Consider the following 21943-nt stretch of genomic DNA (forward strand, 5'->3'; position numbering starts at 1 on the left):
TCTCTAACGTAGACTTACTCTAAATTTTGCACCCACTTAGGACACGTCATCAGATAAAATTATTTACTGCTGTATGCAGTTCATCAATTGATCAACAGGGGGCAGTATGAGCCTTTAGTAAATATGGTCTGACCTCAAACAACCTCACAGCCCCATGAAATTAAACTTGAACCAGAAAAAGAAATACTTAAATTCTCAGTGGAAACATGACAGAGCAGCATAAAATTTAATTCACAAGACTTTAATAGAACAAAGAAAAGCATATGAAATGTGATCTGTTTAGTGATATAACAAATTAATGCAACATGTAAAATGACACAATGCATACAGTCTTACTGCAACGTTTGGGATGTGGACATCAAAATAAGTAAAATCACTTTTAGAAATGTCAAGACATAGAAAAGTTTGGGCACAATTAAAATAGGCACATTTGAGTTCTTACAGTACACGGGATGCTTGCTCAGATGCTTACACAAAGCAGGTTAAGGTCCGTGTATCTTTAATGTAAAATCATCACATTAGTTTCTAATTTGTTACAGTCTCATCATTTGTTGCATTTTGTTAGCATTTGTGTGGATTTATGATCACTCAGATTTCAGATGCTGTGATACTGTCACTGTAATGCCCACGGTCCACTCTGTGTGCAAAGCAAGTTCGTTACTACTTACAGAAACTGGCATTTAGCCATGCTAGCAGCTAAGCGCCTTAAGATAAATGTGAACATCTGAATGCTAACACACTCACAGAAGGCTATCATTATTCACATGCTGATGGAAATGTCAGCTTTGCAGGTATTTTATCATTAAGTGATTATGCTCATTTCCAGTTAAATACTTTTATTATTGGACTCCATTAGAGTATGATTCACACATTTATCTTATACTGGCCCCTCAGTTCACTGACCACCTTAAACAGGACATTTTAGCTCCCTTCCCTCTTTCTTCGGATTGGCTGCCCCTCTCAAGACAAAGTTTCTGTGCTCATGGCTGAAGCTGTGCCAAAAGTATAAAAAACCATAACCAAAAACCAAACAAAAAAACTGTTGTTTGTAGGAAGCCTGAACTTTTGGCTCAGACCTCAATATTTAAAATTTTTAGCCATCTTTAATATAAGCATCTATCACTGTAAGAGTACAGATATGACAAGAAATAAGGACGAGCACAATAGGTCCTCCTTAAATAGCGGTCAAAAATATTTTTTCACCTGATATTGGCACTACAGAGAAAGTTAAGAAGAGTGGTGCCACAGCACAATCATGGCTGAAAATCTAGGAAATGTTTTTGTACAATCTTCATACAGCAACCAACATGTTTTCTCAGTATCAAAATAATAATAACAATAATAATATGCTTTATGATAATAGTGGGAAAACCTTTTTCCATTTAGAAAGTAAAAAAGAGAATAAAGTTGTATATTATCATTAGCTTACTCTTGTAATAAATCTGTCAAGCTGTAAACGAGTCCAGCAGATTTCCAACAAATTTTACCAGAGCAGCTTTACAAAGAGATTCTAACATTGACAAGCTCATACAAACACTGCTATGTTTATTGTCCTTATGCATTACCTCTAATCCCTCATTTCCTACACCGTGTCAGTTCAGACACATTAGTTTGTTAACTCCGATTATGAACACTTACCCTTATGGAGGAAAAAACATTGCATTTCCCTTTAATTTTGTACAAACTGAGTTTGAGAAATTTGTATATAAAACCTAAAGATTGATTCCTTATATTTGCTATCTTGCTATAACTAATGCTAAATGAGGTAAAATTAATCCATGTGATATTTCATGCAAATATAAATACAGTAAAAACCAGAAACAGTAAAGAAAAGACTGAGAGTGATTCTCAGAGGTTATAAAAATGGAGATTAAAGCATTACTGCATCTTCCTTTGAAGTAGGATTTTTGTTTACAGAAATACTTGTTAATGTGTGATTTAAATCTCTTCTTTAAACATGGAGTCATATCTGCAGATCGAGCTCTGACCTCTGGACAATAACTGAGGTAAGTCACTCTCTGATCTGCAGCTGCACCTTTGAGCGATTTCCCTCGGAGGAAAGAAAAGTTCTTTGAGCAGCTTCAGAGTGGAAAATCAGCAGAGTTCATGTGCTGTGAGGAGACGGGGTGAGTGTGCTGAGTGGTGCCCGACTTCTGGTGTTTCTCCAGGTTCTGCAGATCCTCCAGCATCTCCTCGATCAGTGGAGGCATGGAGCCCGGGATCTCCATCTTCAGTGTCACCACTCGCTCAGCTCCTGTAGACATGGTTTAACAATGCACGTGTAAAGCTTTATTGGCAGGGAGACTTAATGTGATATAGATAAACAAAGTCTGCGTTTTACCCGTATTTACTGACACCAGCTTTCACCTTTGATTGTCAGGCATGTCAAATGTTGTGTTGGTTTTTATCTTGTGTCAAATATGCTGCACATAAGTTTGTACTTTATGTTTAATGTGAAAATAAATGCACAGCTACAATTCCCCTGTGGGAGAGGAACTGGAGTGTGTCAGATACACAATGTAGGAACCCACCAGTTACACTAAGAGGAGGATGAAATGCATAACATGCCTTGCAGCATGAGGCAAAGAACACTTTGCTCAACTATTATGTGGTAGCCTATTAATAGTAACACTAGTTCTGTAGCAGGCAGCCACTGATGACAGCAAATTCACTGCGAGACACTCAACAAACACTGTGTAGATGAAAGCACTTTGAGAAAAGGAAGATTTGAAAACAGTCAAAGAAAATTCCACTAAACCCAAAGTTATTTCCACCCGGTTTTTATCCAGAGGAATTCAACAATAAATAAATAAATAAATGAAAAATTTCAAAAGACAAAAAGATGAAAGCAGGGGTAAATTGTTTTCTTTTCGTTTGTATTACAAAAACTTTTAAATATTAAAGAAGTATAGTCATTAAAAATGCAGGTAATACTTTATAAAAATAGTACAGTATTAGTAAGGCATTAGCAAGTGCTTAATTCATGATTTATAACGCAATACTCCTCCTTAGTATGTCATTTATAAATACAGATATGTTTATTCATCTGTTTCTGTTACACCATGCACAGCTACAGGGGCCTTCCAATGCATAATCATTTCTAGTAATAAACATTTTCATAATAATATATTTATAAATTACATACTAAGGAGGAGTGATGCTATATAGATGATAAATTAAACGCTTGCTAATACTTAGTATACTAATACGAATGCTTAATCATGTGACATTCATCTAATACATAATACTTTTTACTAATCCTGGGTAAACATGACTTCAGACTTAATAGTGCAAAGAAACCAAAAAATAGCAACGTTCTGATCAGAAAGGTTTTACATTTCGGACAAAAGTAATGCAGTAACATTGGCAGTCATTCAAAATAGAATAGCAGGATTGTACAAACTGTAACAAACTGTAATCTATGAATTGAAATACTTTGCGACAAGGTGGGGTTCCCCTGACCTTTAGCGCTGATGCTACGTAGGTCGGTAATCTTCATGAGGGCCTTGGGGAACATCAGGGGCATGCTGGGTCGCCGCTTACGGGAGTAGATCTTCAGCGCCTCCAACAGAGGCTCCTGCAGGACTTCTACCTTGGACGGCTCCTCCAGGTCCTCCCGGTCTGTCCAAGACAGATATCGAACATTTCAACTATTTCAAATTTGGAGTTGTTAATTGTTGATTGTTGTTGTCATATTACTACAGTAATTGGGATTGTGAAGACTTAGTACCTCCAGAAACAAGACAGATGGCACTGAGGAGCCCACTTTCCGTGTCATCCATCTCTAGCGGCAGCAGCTGCCCAGCAAAAGTGAAAACCTGATCCGTCAGCGGCCCAAATCCTGCATTGTGGATCTGAGTACGAGTCAGTGTCAAGCCATCGGAGAAGGTCATGGTGTCCTGGTCAGGAGTGTAGCGAGTGCAAATCCTCAAGATCTAAAAGTAGGAAACATGTATGTGTACCAAGTCATTTTTTTCAATAATATTGTATTTGTCTTTAAAAAATGTTAAATAAAAAGACACGAAAGCAAACAAACAACAATCTGTTTATATTCATTAAAATGTGTCAATCCTTATCATTCAAAATTTGTCTGTATTGCAGGCAGAAGGCCTTTATCATATGGTTCAATACTTATATTGCATAATAGTTTAGAAAGAAACCTTCCTGCTTTTAATACTCAGGCTTTTCCAGTTGTTTTTTTTTATCATTTCTTTGTAATGATATCTCATCTGTATGAGTAACAGCAGACCACTCTAGACATCTCTCCAACTCCTTGTCATCTAAACTTTAAATGATATTACATGCTGTGCCCTGTTTCTGGAGAATTGCTTGAATACAAATATTAAATAACATATAATTGGCGTTCAATATGGTGCATCACACTTCTATCAAAAAACATGAAAACCAAATCAGGAAAACAAAATTCCCAGAGTGATTAATCAGGGAAATTTTGTCACAGAGCTTTTGATGGACTTCCTGCAGAGATTGTGAGAGTGCAGCTAAATTATCAGACTGAGAAAGCAGTTATGACAGACTTGGCAGCGAATGATGGAGGATAAATTAGATGAACACACGCAACACTCTGCCTGAGGACCACTGTCTGTCTGCCTGTCAGTTTGTCTTTGGCATGAATGTCGACAGGCAACGTGAGTCAAGATCTACCAAAGGTGTGAAATGCAGGAAGAGCTGCAACTTTACATAACTTGTTCAGGTCATTTACCTGAAATAAAATACAAAACGGTAGGTGTTTAATGAAAACTATAGTATATGTCAGGCTTTTTGAGGGCTTAAACCACAAATCTAAAGGTAAAAAAAAACAAACAAAAAACATCTTTTGAAATAGACCTACCAAGATGTCAAGGCAGGCAGCTTTGAGCAGAGTGATCTGGTCCGCAATGGTCAGGCCAGTGAAACCCGGCACTTGCTTGGCAAACTCGACCACCTTGATGATGCACTTGGTGGCCAGCTCGCTGAACTTGTCCCACAGGCCAAGATCCAACTGGATCCGGTGGTCTGAACTGGAGTTCTAGAAAGTGGATCGAAGATCAGGTGTTTGGCTCAAACGAAACATGTTGTTTCAGCGTTGTGATAACGGCTTATTAAAATCTGTGCACATAGCTAAATTATTTAAATTTGAAATATTTTGAAAACTTGAGATCAGCAAAGAGCAGTAAATACAATACTGACATACTTTTACAAACCTATTTACACAATCAGAATCAATAAAAAAACCTTTACGGTGACCTCAAATAGTTCAGCGTTCAGCTATTTTTTAAAAAATATTTCTGTTTATTTGATGAGTCTGCTAATTGCTTCACTGTGTATACACGGTTTATTTGCTAACCTTATCTGTTTGTTGCTAGGCTGGAAGGAGAGTGTTTCAGACACAAGGACAAAAATACCGAGATGAGAATACTATGACAGGGCACTTCAAAAAGAAATAATGATGAAAATTATGTAACAGTTATGCTAATGCTAATTATATGAGATATGATGAGCTATTTTAATATAACAGATGACTGAACATTACAAGATAATCATTCACAAGTATAAACATTTACTAACATTTGTTTATGTACTTTTTAGCTTTTATCGATTAAGCTCAATAAATTCAACATGTTGGCCATTTCCACAATGGCTGAAAATGTGTATTTTTTTCAGATAAAGTAAACTGGTTCCGCCTTTTTTGGATGTTTTAAATGATGAACGCTAGACGTCAGCATTAAAAATCTGAAATTACACAGAGGTTTAAAAAAACTGCAGCATGTGGTGTACAAGTAATATTTTTCTTTGTTTCAGGCACATCTCTTGGCTAGAAACCCTTACACTCAACCATTTAGAAGGTCTGTGGTTCAATACCCAGCTCCTTCAGTCTGAACAAACTGAGGAGTAGCACACAACAGTAGTGCATCAGTCACTTTGCAGCACGAAGGTTATAGGGTTGAAGCTATCCAAAGACATGCTTGTACCCTCACACCTAATGTTTGGGATTTCTTCACTGGATAAGTGGTTAAAAGAAGATGTCTGAACCCGTTTGTATTCATCACAAGAGTTATCAAAAGGGCAAAAGGATCATCCCTCAATCTGCACAGTACTGTGGAGCTACAGCTGTCATTGGACCATTGGAAAAACATGTGACATATATGTTGTCTCAGTTCTTTTATTTGGCCTAAAAAAAGAGGCCCTAAATAAATTCACTATTAAAAGCGACTAATTTATATTCAAAAGTAGAGTAAAACCTCTAAATCCCACAGTAAAAATTTTGATAAAGAGTCATTTTCTAAGATGGAAATGAAATTTAAAAAATGCCCAGATTCAAGAGGCTAATTGATTTTTAAGTCAATGGCTCCAGAGGGACAAACGTCCATATTTAGTATCCACTTTTTCTATTATCTGCTGCACTGTTAGGATGTAGGTCGTACATCTTAGCCCTAGTGTACTATTTCAATCAATACAATCTTGTGTTATAGTCTTTAAAGAGCAGAACAACACGTGTCACTCATGTTCGTATGTTTCCTGTTTTGACTCATACTTCCAGGCATCGCTCACTTACATTGCCAAACCATATTTATTTAATGTCACTTTTGTAAAACGGCAACAGTGCTGATTACATAAGCTCAGTTCTTGCAATGTCATGTATTTTTACTGGAAAGTGTCATAATGATATGTACAGTTTTTTCAGTTTCTAAGGACATGTTTACATAAAACAACACACTCCTTTATTTTCTCCTCCTCTTTTACTTTACCTTTTAACAAAGAATAAACCAGTTAAATCTGTGCAAATCAACATCTTCACCAGCATATCTTTAAAAAGAGTTTTGTTTTTTTTCAGTGTGGACCTATATTCAGTTTTCCTTTGCTCTAAAGAAAAATGCTCACATGACATACTGTACATACTGTTGGAAGACATAGAAAATTGTGTGTACTGTAAGTATTGGCAGTGGCTATATGTTAGAATAGAATAGAGTGGGTGCTCCGCCCAGATTGGTGGGTGGGTGTTAGGGGTGGGGTTTGTGTGAACAGAGTAATAGTGTTTGTTTACAGTTCAAATGGCCCAGTGGTAGAAGCTGTTTGTGAGGCTGAAGGTGTGGGACCTGACTGTCTTGAGGTGCCGTCCGGAGGGCAGTGGGTCAAACAGGTGGTGGGCGCAATGCAAGGGTCACCTGTGATGGCCCTAGTTTTTCTGAGACAGGAGGAGCTGGCAGCTCCAGAGGCAACAGAGGGCAGCTAACGATTTTTATGTTACAGGTAGTTACATATATATATATATATATATATATATATATATATATATATATATATATATGCATGTATGTGTATACATGTGTTCCTAAATAAAAGTGCATGTTTGCACCCCTTCCCTCATGTTGGCATTGAATGTGATCAGGAGTCTGTTTGGTTTTGTTAACAATCAGAGTCTCAAATGTTACCAAACAATCTAACAAATTTTATTCTGCATAAGCAAAGAGGAACAGAGGTTAGCTTGTTGCCTCACAGCAAGAAGGTTCTGGATGTGCAGTCTGTTGGCATGGTGGCTTTTCCCTGAGCGCTCCTCTTAACCCACAGCGTTAAAATAGGCATGTTTGGTGAAACTGTGATTCTAAATGGGCTTAATGCGCTTAAGATAATGAAAGAGATGAAAGCTTGAGTTGCCAACAAGACTGTTATCATTTAAATAAAGTTTGTGCATATCAATAATAAAAAGGTATAGAAATGTAACAAGTAAAGGTATAGAAAAGTATCAGTTTATAAGTGTCAGACACAAATATAAGTGTCTGTCATCTCAGCTCTGCTGATCTCTCCTTGGTGAATGTGTTTTTACAGACAGTGTTAACAATATCCAACAGTGACCAACCATGAGCCAGGCATGCAGCAGTGAGTATTCAATGCTGTCCGTTTTTGTCTGGTAATATTAATCATATATCAAGTATTTAAATGTCACTGCCCTGACAGTCAACATCTTTCTTCTTTCGGCCACAGACTATAAAACGATGACATAACAACCATGGAGCCACCATTTGGTTTCAAGTCTTTTCCATGTAATACAACCAGATGAAGGAAGATGCACAAACATACCGTCATTTTCATCAGTCACAAGGCAGCTTTGCCATCTAATATGCCCTACTTTATCATAATTACGAGCAGCATAATTTAAAGAAAAAATATTGTTTTTGCTTTAAAACTTGAAAATAGTGATTAAAAGCCCAAAATCATCAGGAAAGGGTTTAGCGAGGTCATCAATCACATTCGAAAAATAGACATTTTTTCATATTTCGTTTAAAATAAGTAAAATGTATCAACATTTTGGGATATATAATCTTATTTTTCAGTTTCTGCCATATAAGTTCAAATTCTCCTTCATCTACACATCCATACAATGTTTACCCAAGTCAATTAAAATCATAATAAAGTGCTGGACAGACCTCACAGCTTTGATCTTTTCCTCTTTGCAGGTTGTCTTCCTTCTGTAAAGATTATTGTTTTGAAACGTTAGCTTCATGTCCGGACTTACTGTGGTGTATTTTCCCAGCTGGCAAAGGGAGGGGAAGGTCTCTCTATGAGCTCTGCATATTTTCTCCACGATCAGGCCGAGCTCTGCTGTCAGCTCGTACGTCTCCATGATGGTCATCTTCACTGCTTCCTTCTTCCCCTTCCTCTTGTTTCTGTCGTTTCTCACCGCTGGAGAAAACGGATGACGCAGAGCATAAGATGATTAGGAAATAAGGTATTCGAGCAGTTCCACAGGTGGTTTAAAATTGGTTAAACTGGTATCATTCTCTGTTTAAATAAATGTTAATGTTACAAAACACCTTCTTTAATTTTGAGTATTTATATTAAAAATGCTCAAGTTAATAAACTAACCTTTTAAAAGAACAAAAAAGTGTTTAATATGAAAAAAAGTTGTTTTTTTTGTTTTCTGTCTGAGGCCAAATACACAGGGAAAATCGTACAACGATACAAATGAAGAAACAACCTGAAAAATGGTCCCTACAGTGAGGAGATCTAGTGGCTCTGATATGTTACGGGAGGCATTTTGGTAGCATGGTTTAGGTTCATTAGGTTCATTAGTGCCCCTAGAGCAATGAATCACTGAAAATGAAAACAGCTGTTCTTAGTGATTAAATTTATCCTTTAATTAAAGATTTATATCACAATTGGAGCACGCTCTACCAGGATGACAACCTTCCTCATTTAAAGGTTTCAACTTTAGGATGAACATAACTCAACCCACTTAAACTCCTACGGAAGTTTAAAATTAATGTGCTATACAATGTTCATCTTTAAACTAAACTGACCAAAAACACAAGTGTAGGCAATTGTCTGTCTGTATATCCTGATCACTTAAAATCATGTCAGACTCCTTTTTTGAGACCAGATCCTAAAGATTAGCTGATTTTGCAGTTGACTCCAGAAGCAGGAGCCGTACTATTTTTTTCAAATTCAGTGTTGACTTTCTGCACAGACAGAAGTTAGGAGACTCGGGACAAAAGTCAATAACGTCCCACACTTGACTTTGATTAATGTAAGTCAGTAAGCAAGCTGGAGGCAAAGCAAGAATCACCTGACAAATAAGGCTGCATCAGTGTTTTAGTCAAGGAAACGACAAAAGCACACAATGTGATCCAAGGATGTAAAGTACACTGGTGGATAAGAGCTGAGAGCAAAAACTCTCAGTGCTCCAAGATAGACAATAAACAACCCATGTAAGTACTGTGAAGACACATGTGTATCAATAAGTTGTATGAAACGGGGATGTCTTATGAAAAATTGTCTTCATCCTTTAAGCAGAGTTTCAGCGAAGAAACATTGACCTCTATGTTAGTTTTTCTTGTAATCTGACATAGCTCTGTATAAAACAACAAAAAAAACAGGAAGTCCTGCAACAGATAGTGTTCCCTGGCAGATCCCTGATCTTACCATCAGCCAAACACAACTGTTCCTTTAATCAGGACCCAGGAGACTGCATTCACCAGTATATGAATGGCGGTTTTAACCCATTTTACCTTAACGATGTTTAGACATCAGGTGTGATTTAAATAGAGCTCACTGGAATTTCAGTTTTGGTTCTTAATAATTTAAACCGCTTCCTGGTATAAATCACTCTGGAATGAAAGCATGTGTCACTGAGCTTATGTGTTATTCCAGGCTGCACGTGAAAGCAGCGTAACCAGGTTAGCTTTTCATAATCACTTCGGGAACAGTGTCAACACGTTTCTCTGTGTCCCACTGCCTCAGACGGCTACACACATGTCAGGAAAGCTCAGGATTACGCAACACTTAACTCCAACCACTCCTCCTCCTCTTCCTCCTCCCTGTGTATGCCCTACATCCAGCCGTCATTGTGTAAACACTCCAATAGAGATCATGTTACACGCTGCCTGAGAGCAGTTACATAGCATCCATCTGTCCACTACATGTGATATGTTTATGTAACTTGTTTGAGCATAGAAAAACTATAATGAAAACATGTGGATGGGTGGATCCTTCAGTGTCGGCCTGTTGCCGCCCTTTGCTCATTCCACATAACAGATTCTCAGTTATTTAGGTCACTGCACTGCTGGGTATTAGAGCCTTTGTTTCTATTGTACAGTCCCTGTGCCCGAGAGCTGCTGTACTTCACAGAGAACTTATAAAAAAAGAGAAAATCATATGTTAAAGTGTTATTTGCACATTTTTCTCACAACTAATTATATATTCTAAAATAAAGACGTTTGTAGTTACCACACAAAAAAAAAATTTCCTAACCCACTAACAAAATGAAAATCTTGGGTTGTTAAGATGACAAAGCATTAAAACTCCCTTTGAGAGCTCAAGAGTGTATCAGCAGTTCTTAAGCTACACCTTTATTATGTAGCTTTAATTTAGTTTGCTTTAATATGCATTACCTTGGTCGTATATATGCGTTTGTTATTCTAGATTTTATATATTTTCTCTCTGACAAACAAAACTATGAATTTTCAGTCTTAAAGTGCTATCTAGTTACAATTAAACAATAAAGACTCTAAATATGCTGACAGACAATATATTACAACATTATGCATTTTGAATTGACAAAAGAAGTTTAATTTCTTTTTCTTCCACTTTAGCTTAAACTTTTTCTGAAAAAAGACTTTCTTGAATATAGATTACCACAGATCAATAAGAGGAGCATTTTCCTGCTCATTTTGTTTTGTTATATTGTTATTTCTTTAATATCGACAGAAATAAGACACTTTTAACATACATGTAGTTTTAATGGCAGGCACCTTTTATGGGAAACAATCTGTCCCTTCTTTGTGGATGTTTACCACCATATAGGTAACAACAAATTGCATTAAAACTTCAATACATAGCTCGTTGCTCTGATTGCAGTAATAAATAGGCCGCTTATGTGGCAGTTTTTATCAGAGTATCTCAGTAAGATGAAACCATTTAAACTTGAGAGGGAGGATTTCTCGTTTAAAGTCAGCTGTGATAGGCTAAAGCCTCCCCCTCCATGACCCAGAGTAAGATAAGCTGGTGAGAAAATAGGTTGTTGGATGGAGAGAGTTTCTTTTGTACTGCACTATTTGTCTAAGGTTACACAGTTATATCCTACGGAGCCCCTCTGATGACATGGTCCAAAAAACAAATAAATTGTGGCCACAAAATACTACTTCGTGGGCACGAAATGGTATAACGTGCCCATGAAATACTTATTTGTGGCCACGAAATACTATTTCGAGGGCACAAAATAGGTATAACGTGCTAATTTGTGGGCACGAAACACTTGACCTTGACATAACCGTGATCCTTCCCTTGCAGATCCTTCCCGTGAGGCCCTTGCAGTTGGTTGACAATAAAATCTATCCCAGCATCCAGGTCGTACTTACGTCTGTAAAGCAACTGGGCTCTCAATATCCTGTTTAAATGTCTCTCCGTAATAATGGTTCCTTGCATTGCCAGGCTTCAAAATGCATTTGTAGCTCATTCCCAGCCTAAAATAAAAGTCAATCATACTTTCTCTGTCCATGATGTATAGGTTTAGCCTACTCTTATGCTTATGTCTCTACGCAGCTGTCCAGGAATTGTATCAATATGATGTGCGCACGTTATCTATTTCATTGCCACAAATGCGTAATTCGTTGCCACGTTATACCCAATTCGTGCCCACAAATTAGCATTTTGTGCGCACGTTATACCTATTTCGTGCCCTCGAAATAATATTTCGTAGCAACAAATAAGTATTTTGTGGGCATGTTACACTATTTTGTGCCCACGAAGTAGTATTTTGTGGCCACAATTTATTTATTGTTTGGACCATGTCATCAGAGGGGCTCCGTAATATCCAATTCTCAAATACGCAGTTTCCTTATATCAAATTTCTGAACACTCGGTCATCCCAACAAAACCACAAACCCAGTATTATATAAAACTTGACACAAATAACTTTGAGTAAACCACACTCACGAACTGACCAGCTCTTTACATGCTGATAAACTTGAGTTGGTCATTCAAATTGAGAACATGACTGCACTGACCTTTTAGTCGTGTTTGTAATAGCAGATGAATCATTTTAAAAGAAAGGTTTAATTTTGACTCTAAATCCCACGAGGCCTGCTGTGAATCAGAGAGGATGTGACACTTACACTCCTTAGACATTCCTACAGCAAAACACCTCTGCAGCCGACAGTACTGACAGCGATTCCTGGTGATCTTGTTAATGATACAGTTCCTGTCGCGGTGACAGGTATACACCATGTTTTTCTGCACGCTGCGGCGGAAGAAGCCCTGCAGAGACACCAGCACAATGAATGAATGATAAGATATTAATTAATTAAGCTATTAAGTTGCTACAATGTGAATAAAGGCCTGTGTGGACTTTAAAGCTAGACAAAAAAGATTAATTTATTCCTAAATTTACTCCTTTACACCTAAAGAGTAAATATTTAGCCTGTTTAAATGTATTTCAGATGTTTAACTCAAACAAGGAGTAAAATTGATTTGTTTGGTCTTCAAAAAAAAAGAAAGAAAAGGAAAATGGATTAAGAAAAAACAAAAACAAATACCGTGTCTGTCTATCCAGTGGTTCATTTAATTTGAACCGATTTAGGTAAAAAAAAATTGTGAATTTATACAGGAAAAAACTAAAACATATGATATTGTCACATTTTGCATATTAAGAAGGTATTTGTTCATTTATCTGTTTAGGAGATTAGTAAGAAAAACTAAGACAATCTTGTAAATACAAGCATGACACAGGGACTTACTTTTAAAAGACAAAGTCTGGGATTTTATCTAAGCTTAACAGAGGGGGCATTGTAAAGCAGACCACCGGCCTGACGTGTTACCTTGCAGCCCTCGCAGGCGCTGACTCCATAGTGGTAGCCCGAGGACTTGTCCTGACACACAAAGCAGGGTTTGTAAGTGCGTGGAGGTGGAGGTGGTGAGGCAGGACGGGTAAACAGGTCGTCCGAGCTGAAGCTGGAGCTGGAACTCTGACTTTCCACCGCTGAAAAACACACAAAATCATATAAAATCAAACGAGCATCTCAGGGAGAATAAAACTGCGACAGTTAAATTTATTCAAATGGATATCAAACTCAGCGCATCCTTTAAATACTGAAACTGAAATATTGCTGGGAAATAACAGCTGCAACAAGAAGTCAGAACATGAAAAATTACTCATTACAGATGAAGCTTTTATTCATTTTGTAACATAAGTTGTTGCCTTGCACAGTTTTTAAAATGAAATTATTTACTTGTTAAGCTTTATATTTGTCTAAAATATACAGCGAGAAACCTGTCAACAAAATAAGCAGTAACAAAAATAATTATCACCATACATGAAATGTACTTTAGACCTTTTATCTGCAAAGCATTCTAAAGTTTTCCTCAAAGCAGACCTAACAAGTAGAAATACCAACATTTAGTGATGAGTTGAAAATTACTGATGAACCATTTCTGACATGATGAAGCAAACAGAGCTCAGAAATGCAAAAGGCAGATTGTATTAAAATGTAGAGGTTATTTAGTGGACTGCTTGCATGCTTCAGAAGAGTTTTTATAACAATAAGGTTTCAAGAATATTCGGTTTTCATTCCACATTCACTAACAGGACACAGAAGAACAAACTGCTGTGTGAGAGATATGGCAAATTATGGCACTTGTGACCTGCAGTTCATGCCAATGCATTTTTATTTATTGTGGCCCATCTGACAATGTTATCATGTTAAGTTAGTGATTTAAAATCCTAGAAAACACTTCAAGTCTCGGGCCTGTTTACCCAAAACAACAAAGGAACGAAAAAAGCTTTATTGTGTCCAAATATACAAAGCACCTTCTGTTAATTTTTAGTCGTGACAATAGGATAGATTGACCCTACACTGGCCCCTGAGAGTGGTTACACATATATTCAGGCACTGATCGTAGCCGAACAGACCTGAGCAACCAACTTTTTGATGAAATCACCTTGTGATTCCTTCACTGAGCCAAGCGCAGACTAATCTTGCTTTTTTTCTGTGGCAGATTATAGCATGAGCTGTACAGCCCCACTACTTCAAACACAACGCTCAGTTTACACAAATAAAATTAAACAGGCATGTATCACATCTCTGCTTCATAAATTTGAAAATGAGTCACAAACAGACGCAGTAATATATCTACAGCTTTGCACATGTGGTGACCTACTGTAGCACAGCATTTTTTCCACTGAATGTTTCACTTCACATCCACCACAGCACTCAACACTCCCACTTTAAAGCCATTTCCAAGAAGATACTTTGTCTGGCCTAGGGGGCTCGTTCGGCCTCCCTGCTGGCTCTCTGATCACCTCTGCTGCTCCAGCCCTGACACAAAACCAAGAAAGCTGTTTTGAAAAGGGGACAAAACGAGAAAAATTGTTCATATCCATCCCCTTGAATCCGTGGCCTCTGGTTGAACCTGGAATCGGCGGGTCAAACTAGGACACCCCCATCAGGCCGATTGCTCCCCAGATCCAAAACAATGCAGGAGCATGCCACAAGCCCAACTGACTGATGAGAGGGAGGACGGAGAAACAGAAAGTGTGTGTGGCAGGGCGGTGTAAGTGATTTGGTAGGGGAAAGAGGGTTGCCCCATCCCAATTTAGATGGTGCTGTTTGATGTATACTACAATGCACTGTTTGAGTCAAACAATAAATCTAGAAAAACATTAAAAGATTTTGGAGACAGAGATAAGTTTAAAAGCCTTTGATTGTGGTTTACAGTAAGACAGGAGCTGCAACATGTAGCTGGATAAAATAACAAATGCTTGACTTGGTATTAAAGACTAGTAAAGCTTAATTATTACGGCCGCATGCTGCTTGAGGCCTGCTGGGTTATTTATTAGTGATACTGAAAGCAGGGATTCACCCTTTATTTTTGTGAATAACCTCAGTTGCCTGTTATGCAACCTGCAACCTTCGGTAAAGGAACTTTTTATTTTTCTAATGTTTTTTAGCTTGCTACAATCAGCTAAACTGTTTAAATCATGACAAACAAAAACTACATTTACAGATTATCAACTGTAATATAGTTACTGATTTTTTTCTTTTCTTATTGTGAAATTCTTGTCAGTTAAATTCACATTTGAATATTTTTTTCAAGGGAAAACGGTATGCAGATTTATCAGTAATGATAATAATTATCAGGTTAATTCAAAGTTATTTCTGACCTACAATAATCCTTTTCTTGATTATCCAATGAAATGTCAGAAACAGATGAAATGTGGTCAAAATAACTTGTCAGAGTTCAGTTTATTACACAACAATATTTTATTTTCTGTCATATAGAAAGAAGTTGGAAACAGCCACATTGTGGCAGTTTTGCTTGCACTGACTAAAACAACAGATATTTACCATCATATGAGTAAATAGCAATTCAGTGATTACACTAAAAAATAAAATGTTATATAGTTTTATTTTGTTTTTGTAAAGTCCATTTATGTATGTTTTGTCCCCATTTCTAACGTGCTATTGTATGTTCTATTGCTAAAATAAAAATTTTATTATTATTATTATTTGTGGGAGGGAGAATAAAAACCCAAACCTGATCAGAAGGACCAAAAGATCTAAAGTCTAATAGTTTTTCTTGCCTAGTTTCCAGGTTTTCCCAAATTCCAGGTTGTACTACAGGATGAGTACTTTAACTATTGACATTTTATTTTTTTAAATTGCTGTACTGATGCTTTATTCCACTAAAAATGCTACTTCCACTTTTGGCAACAGTCTGACTCTCCTCTGACCTCTTGAGCCGGTGACCGTCCGGTGAACCCAGGGTGACACCAAAGTGACCGTCCCTGGACAGACCCAAACACAGACTAAGACGACCACACAGACATTAGCTGCCATGTGCTCAGTAGTCTGTTTTCACTTTCTTCTCACATCCTTTATCTATTAAGAGAAAAGAGGCTCCCAGAAAGCATCAAAGCATTTAGATACAGAGCACAAGAATGTAGAATAGATAACGCTTCATTTTATCTCAGCCTTTAAATATTAAAAGGCAGCTTGTGACCATTTAATAGCAGTTGATACACAATATGATGAAGTCCAGTTTCATCATGGTCAGTGCAGTGGTTAATACCAGCAAGAAGGTTCTGGGTTCAAATCGTCCTTGGGCTTTACTTTGAAGGTGTGTGTGTTGATCCTAGAGGGATAAGAGGCTTAAAGTCCATTATGTTTGTACAGGTATGTTAATGTGGATGTTAGTTTAAAGTACGAATTTAGTAAAGTGTTATATAAATGCATCCCTTTGCAAACACAATCAAATCACAATTTCATGATTCGAAAGTATAATAATCTAAATAAAAAGCTAAATGCACATTTGATTAAATACAATACTGAAGTCATAAACTAAGAGAAAACTACCCTTGCACTGGTTTGCTTCCAGTGTCTGCTCTGAATTTAAACTTGCATGTATTCACAGTCTTGCACCAGTTTGTTAAGGTATTAAAGTTTTATAACAGGCTTTTTAAACAATTACACACCATGTCAATGTAATAAGAAACACTCTTTTATCATGTAATACATGTTTGTTTGTTTTTAAACTCTACCTTTATTTCCCCCCAGTTTGTTTAAATATTTAATGCAATCTTTTACAGTTTACAGATTTGATGCTTTATAAATTCTGGTTAAACTGGTAAGAAATTCACTTAATATAAATTCGTTTTGAGAACCTTTTGAGGTTTCAGGTTGGAGGATATCCTGCACAGATGGAGGCAAACGTGGGTGTTTCTCATTCTGGGTGAAATAATGTCAGTAAAATCACATGGCCTTACTCTGGTTTCTCTTCAGAGGATTAAGCCCCTCGAGGCATTTGGCGCTATACAAATAAAAGTGAATTGATCTGAAATGAATTTATATATTTTTTCCACTGGACACCAAAACAAATTAGAATCTTTCTGCGCACCACAACATCACTCATCCTCAGTTTCACCTACATTGCGAGTACCGGTGCTCCTGCCAGTCGGACTCGATCAGCTCGGGGAAGAACGCTGCCAAATCCTGGTCTTGCTCCTGCAACATGCAAGAAGGACTGGAAGTGCTGTAGAAGTCCACGATTTCCCCGGGTCCGAAAACTTGAAACTCCATATAGTCGAACATGATCTGTCGTGAGTCTCCGTGAAGTCCGTATGGGAATGTCGTCGGCATAGGAAAATCCTTCAGAGAGGGTGATTTCTCTCTGCACCGAAGTAGTTTAAAATCCACTTGATGCAAACTGTGTTAACACTGAAGCATGTCTGCGTTATGTTCAGAGGGGAGCAGGAACAAACCTATATTTCCCACAGATGGTCACAAACTGCATGTTGATGCGCAGCCAGCGGGCTGTAGTCCTCCATCAGAGAGCATCGGTAAAGCGCATTCAGGCTGCTTTGCATAACAAAGTTTGTTGCAGAACTTCTTCCACTTATCTCTTCTTTATTGACAAATGTCTCAATTCAACCTGCTTCATACTAGTTATGTCACAGCGACCGATGGTGTTACCTAATGTATGCGAGTGAACTCTCCGTGAACCTCCTCCTCCGTTGCTGCCCTTCACATGACCCAGCCGCTGTCTGACATCACCAGCAGAGGTGGAAACGAGCACTGAGGTCCTTTACTCGAGTAAAAGTATCCGTACAGGGTGGAAAAGATAAAAGCAGTCGGCCTCAGTCGAGATACCTTTCAGGAGCTAACTTCAGAGAGTTAAAATTAAAAGTTTGCCACTATTGATAAAGGACTTCACCTCTTATAACCGACTCAGAATGGACAGTAAAAGTATCAACAATGATCCATCACAGAGAAGAGCCATGAAACATTTACCTACATTACTAACGGTGCAATACGAGGACCCACCTCACATCAGAGTTTCTGTCTTTAAAATTTAATTAGAATCAGCTGAGTGGCAACACGAGGCACAGATGTATGAAATATTTACTATTATATATTCTGAAGTGGATTTTTTTTTACATATACTCATCTGTAATAGAATAGAATAGAATAGAATAGAATAGAATAATCCTTTAATTGTCCCACAAGGGGAAATTTGGTTGTATCAGCAGCAAAACAAACAAACAAACAAACAAACAAACAAACAAACAAACAAACAAACAAACAAACAAACAAACAAACAAACAAACAAACAAACAAACAAACAAACAAACCCCTTACAAAGAATTCATATGATGCAGCACCACATAAAAGAAGCTGTGATAAATCCTGTGGTGACTCTAAGCCTGTGATGCATGTGCTATTTTAACATCTTAACAGCCTTTTTAGGATAATTTACTACAGAAATTTGTTGAGTCACACATTGTAATTTCTTACTGTGAAATAGGCAGCAGAAAAAAGGGAAAAAAGACTCACGTTTACTACACGTTTTTTTTAATCATTAAATACAAAAAAGAATCCCTTGATTATTGTGGGGAAAGTGGGAAATTCATCATAAGTCTGAATATTTTGGAGACCTGTAAAAATTAAGGTTTGCCTTGATAGTGCTTGAGTAGCTGACAATATGTACTCATGTCCCTGCTATATGGAGCTGAAATTAAGTTCATTTACCATAGTTAGGTTATAGCTTATCATAGAGACTGGATTCAGAGGGAGACAGCAAGTCAGAAAGTTACAAAAAATCAACCAACCAGCACCCTTAATGATGACAACTACACATAGTATATAATTAATTTACTGAGAGAATTTCACATAAAACACAATAAATTCAACAGCATCAGTAGGAACGAACCTGTTGAAGTTGGCTGAAGTATTGAAGTATTCTGTGTTAAATCACACATACATTTTTTAAATTCTTATATCCTCATTTATTTTTGGTGCTAATATCTTACCTAGCAAGTGGCTTTTATAGAATGTTGAAAAGTTCATTATTATAATAGTAACAAAAATAATAATAATAATAATTATTATTAAGCTTCACCTTTTACCTGTTTTTGAGCAGATGTACAGTAATTAAGTCATTACATTTCATCCCTTGTTCCATATTAATTACATATCTTTCTTTCTCATTAAAAACAACTGCATTACTTCACTTAATTTCTTGTACGCTTCTTTCACAGGTATTGTTCACTCTTACATTAAACCTGCATTTTTCCAATTGCCAGCAGGGGAATGACTTCTTTTGGTCTGATTGAAGTCTGATTGAACTTTACTGAGAAGTAGCCCCTTGAGTTTATGGTTTCCTCTCTTAGTTTCAATAAATTCATACAACATAAATCTCATTTTGCAAATATGGTCACTATTAGAGCTAAAGAAGAGGTTAAAGCAGAGTTTGCTTTACCATGTGATTGACAAATCAATAGCCAACAAGTGTGCAGTGTTACTTGGTTATATCTAACTTGTGCTTGTGATGTGTGGTTTAAAAACGCAATGATGGAGGAACTTGTGGGTAGCTGACTAGTCCAAAGCCCAATATTGGGTAGCAGATATAGTAGTAAGTTGGACTACTAATTCATAATTTGAATCTACAAAACCAGTTATTTGCTTTCCCCCCCCCCAAGATGTTGCGACACCACCTGCAACTAGCCACAGACAACAGCATTTTTTAATATCTATGTGATATTGCATGAAGGCTGTGTCAGAGTAACCTGTAACCACTCAATAAAAGCAATATGACCATGTTTTCTACATGTGCATTGACATTAGCCTGCAGTGAAACAAGACTGCTGGCCCCAGCCAACTGGAAACTAGTAACTGAGCCCACAGAGTTCACCCGAAAGTGTTCACTGAGCTCAAAAAGAAATGGAGTCAAGGACCATTTTTCCACACAACAGGAAGTCAATTTGGAGCCAAAGGAGTTACTCAACTCCTGCTCATTAAAAAGAATAGAAGTTTAAGGCAGTGTTGGCTTTGCTTTTTAACCCTAGAAATTTTGTCAACCTTATAAATTAGACCGTTCCTGTTTTTGAAAAATCTTTTTCATCCCCAGTTCTTGAAGAGTTGGGTATTGTGTAAAATGTAAATAAAAACAGAATGCAGTACTTTACAAACCCCTCAAAGCAATATAAAACATGAGAACACTGAGAGATGTTACTATTTTATAAAAAATAATATCTATTTCTGAAAAAGATGGTAAAATGTGTAAAATTGTCCTGTCCCAACACATGTCGATGCCAAGTTTGATTTACCCCATAAGTCTAGACTTCAATGGCAAAAGTAGCTCTTTGTAATGTTCGCGCAGAAGATTTGACTTTAAGTTTTTTGCTTGAAAAATAAGAATAAGAAAATAAGAAAGGAAGAGCTGATGAAGAATAAATGGACTAACTGAGAAATCTTGTCGAGGAAAATTCATGGTAAGTTCTTACTACAGTTAAAATAGGTTTTATTATGTTAAGATGGTTTTGCAACCTGGATTTGATGTTTATGATGGCTTGTTGATGTAAAATAATAGTTTTTTATATACTGTAAGAGTATTTAATACAATAAGAGCTGGATGCCAGCTGTAGCCAACTTTTGGAGGAATAATACCTGTGGTTTTGCAACTTTTTCTTCTTTCTACTCATGAAAAACTGTATCAGCTTTTCTCCTGTTAAAAATCCAGTGCACATTTGCTTGAAGGGAGAACTTATTCCTTCATCTTCATTTCAGGTCAGAATAAACTTAGCAGTTACTTTTTCTAACAGACTCCTCTAGTAACCCGAACTTAGCTGTTACTGCATTTAATTTCTTTTTATTACAAAGAATTATTAGTTTGCAAATATGTTTCATAGGACCACATAGGGAAAAATTTGAATCCGATAACAAGAACTTGAGCCTAAATCCTCATGTTTTTATTGATAATCGAAATAATGCAATGGTAGTTATTTTTATACAACGAGCAAAAAGAAAGTGCTGATGAAATATTTGGTACACAGAGTTTTCAAAAAAATGCAAACCAACAGAGTCTAAAAATGTTATTAAAATTTGCTCACAGAATACAGTGATAAACTCTGATACTTTTGGCTGCGTAGATTTTGTCACAGATTTACATCGGATTCCCTTTCTGATGCAACCCTCCCATTTTTCCAGCTTGGGACCTCGTGAAACTAGATTTCACATCCATCCATCGCTTATCTGGATTGTGAGGGTAACAGCCAAAGCAGAGATGCCTAGAGAGAACTCCCTCTGGCCAGCCACCGCTCCAGGGTGTCCTGAGTTTGCACAGGCCTCCTGCTTGTAGAATAGGCTTAAAACACCTGACCTGGGAGGTATACTAATTAATCCGGTAAATAGTTCCTTTTGTCTAGACTGTGCTTGGAGTCCCACCCAAATGACTGAACTCTTCCCCTTAAGGGAGCCCAGCCACTCTTCAGAGAAAGTTAATTTCCAGGAGCTCATTCTTTAAGTTACTTTCCAAGATGCTCATGAGCATCAGTGAGGATAGGATGTCAGAACTATAAGTATTACTGAAATTATGAGTAGTGTTATTTAAACGTAAACGTTTAGAGCCAGAAGACATCACCACTACACTGTACCAACCAACTAGCAATTCCAGCCAT

The 21943-nt window shown here is 37.2% G+C and overlaps 1 protein-coding gene across 1 annotated transcript; it reads right to left on the minus strand.

The window, feature by feature from the left end:
- Nucleotides 1–258: 258 nt before the first annotated feature.
- Nucleotides 259–18019, minus strand: LOC146659666 (retinoic acid receptor beta-like). The gene is made up of 8 exons (XM_085423787.1): nucleotides 17417–18019; nucleotides 13311–13471; nucleotides 12609–12750; nucleotides 8513–8679; nucleotides 4850–5026; nucleotides 3731–3935; nucleotides 3463–3621; nucleotides 259–2254 (listed from the first exon to the last, which is right to left on the minus strand). The coding sequence occupies exons 1-8, from the start codon at nucleotides 17625–17627 to the stop codon at nucleotides 2082–2084; spliced, it is 1395 nt and encodes a 464-aa protein (XP_085279913.1). The 5' UTR covers nucleotides 17628–18019; the 3' UTR covers nucleotides 259–2081.
- Between the last annotated feature and the right edge of the window lie 3924 nt (nucleotides 18020–21943).

The sequence above is a fragment of the Rhamphochromis longiceps genome, linkage group LG11, assembly GCF_057381845.1.
Source record: "Rhamphochromis longiceps isolate RC_006_pf linkage group LG11, R_longiceps_female_GT1.1, whole genome shotgun sequence".
Taxonomy (NCBI): domain Eukaryota; kingdom Metazoa; phylum Chordata; class Actinopteri; order Cichliformes; family Cichlidae; genus Rhamphochromis; species Rhamphochromis longiceps.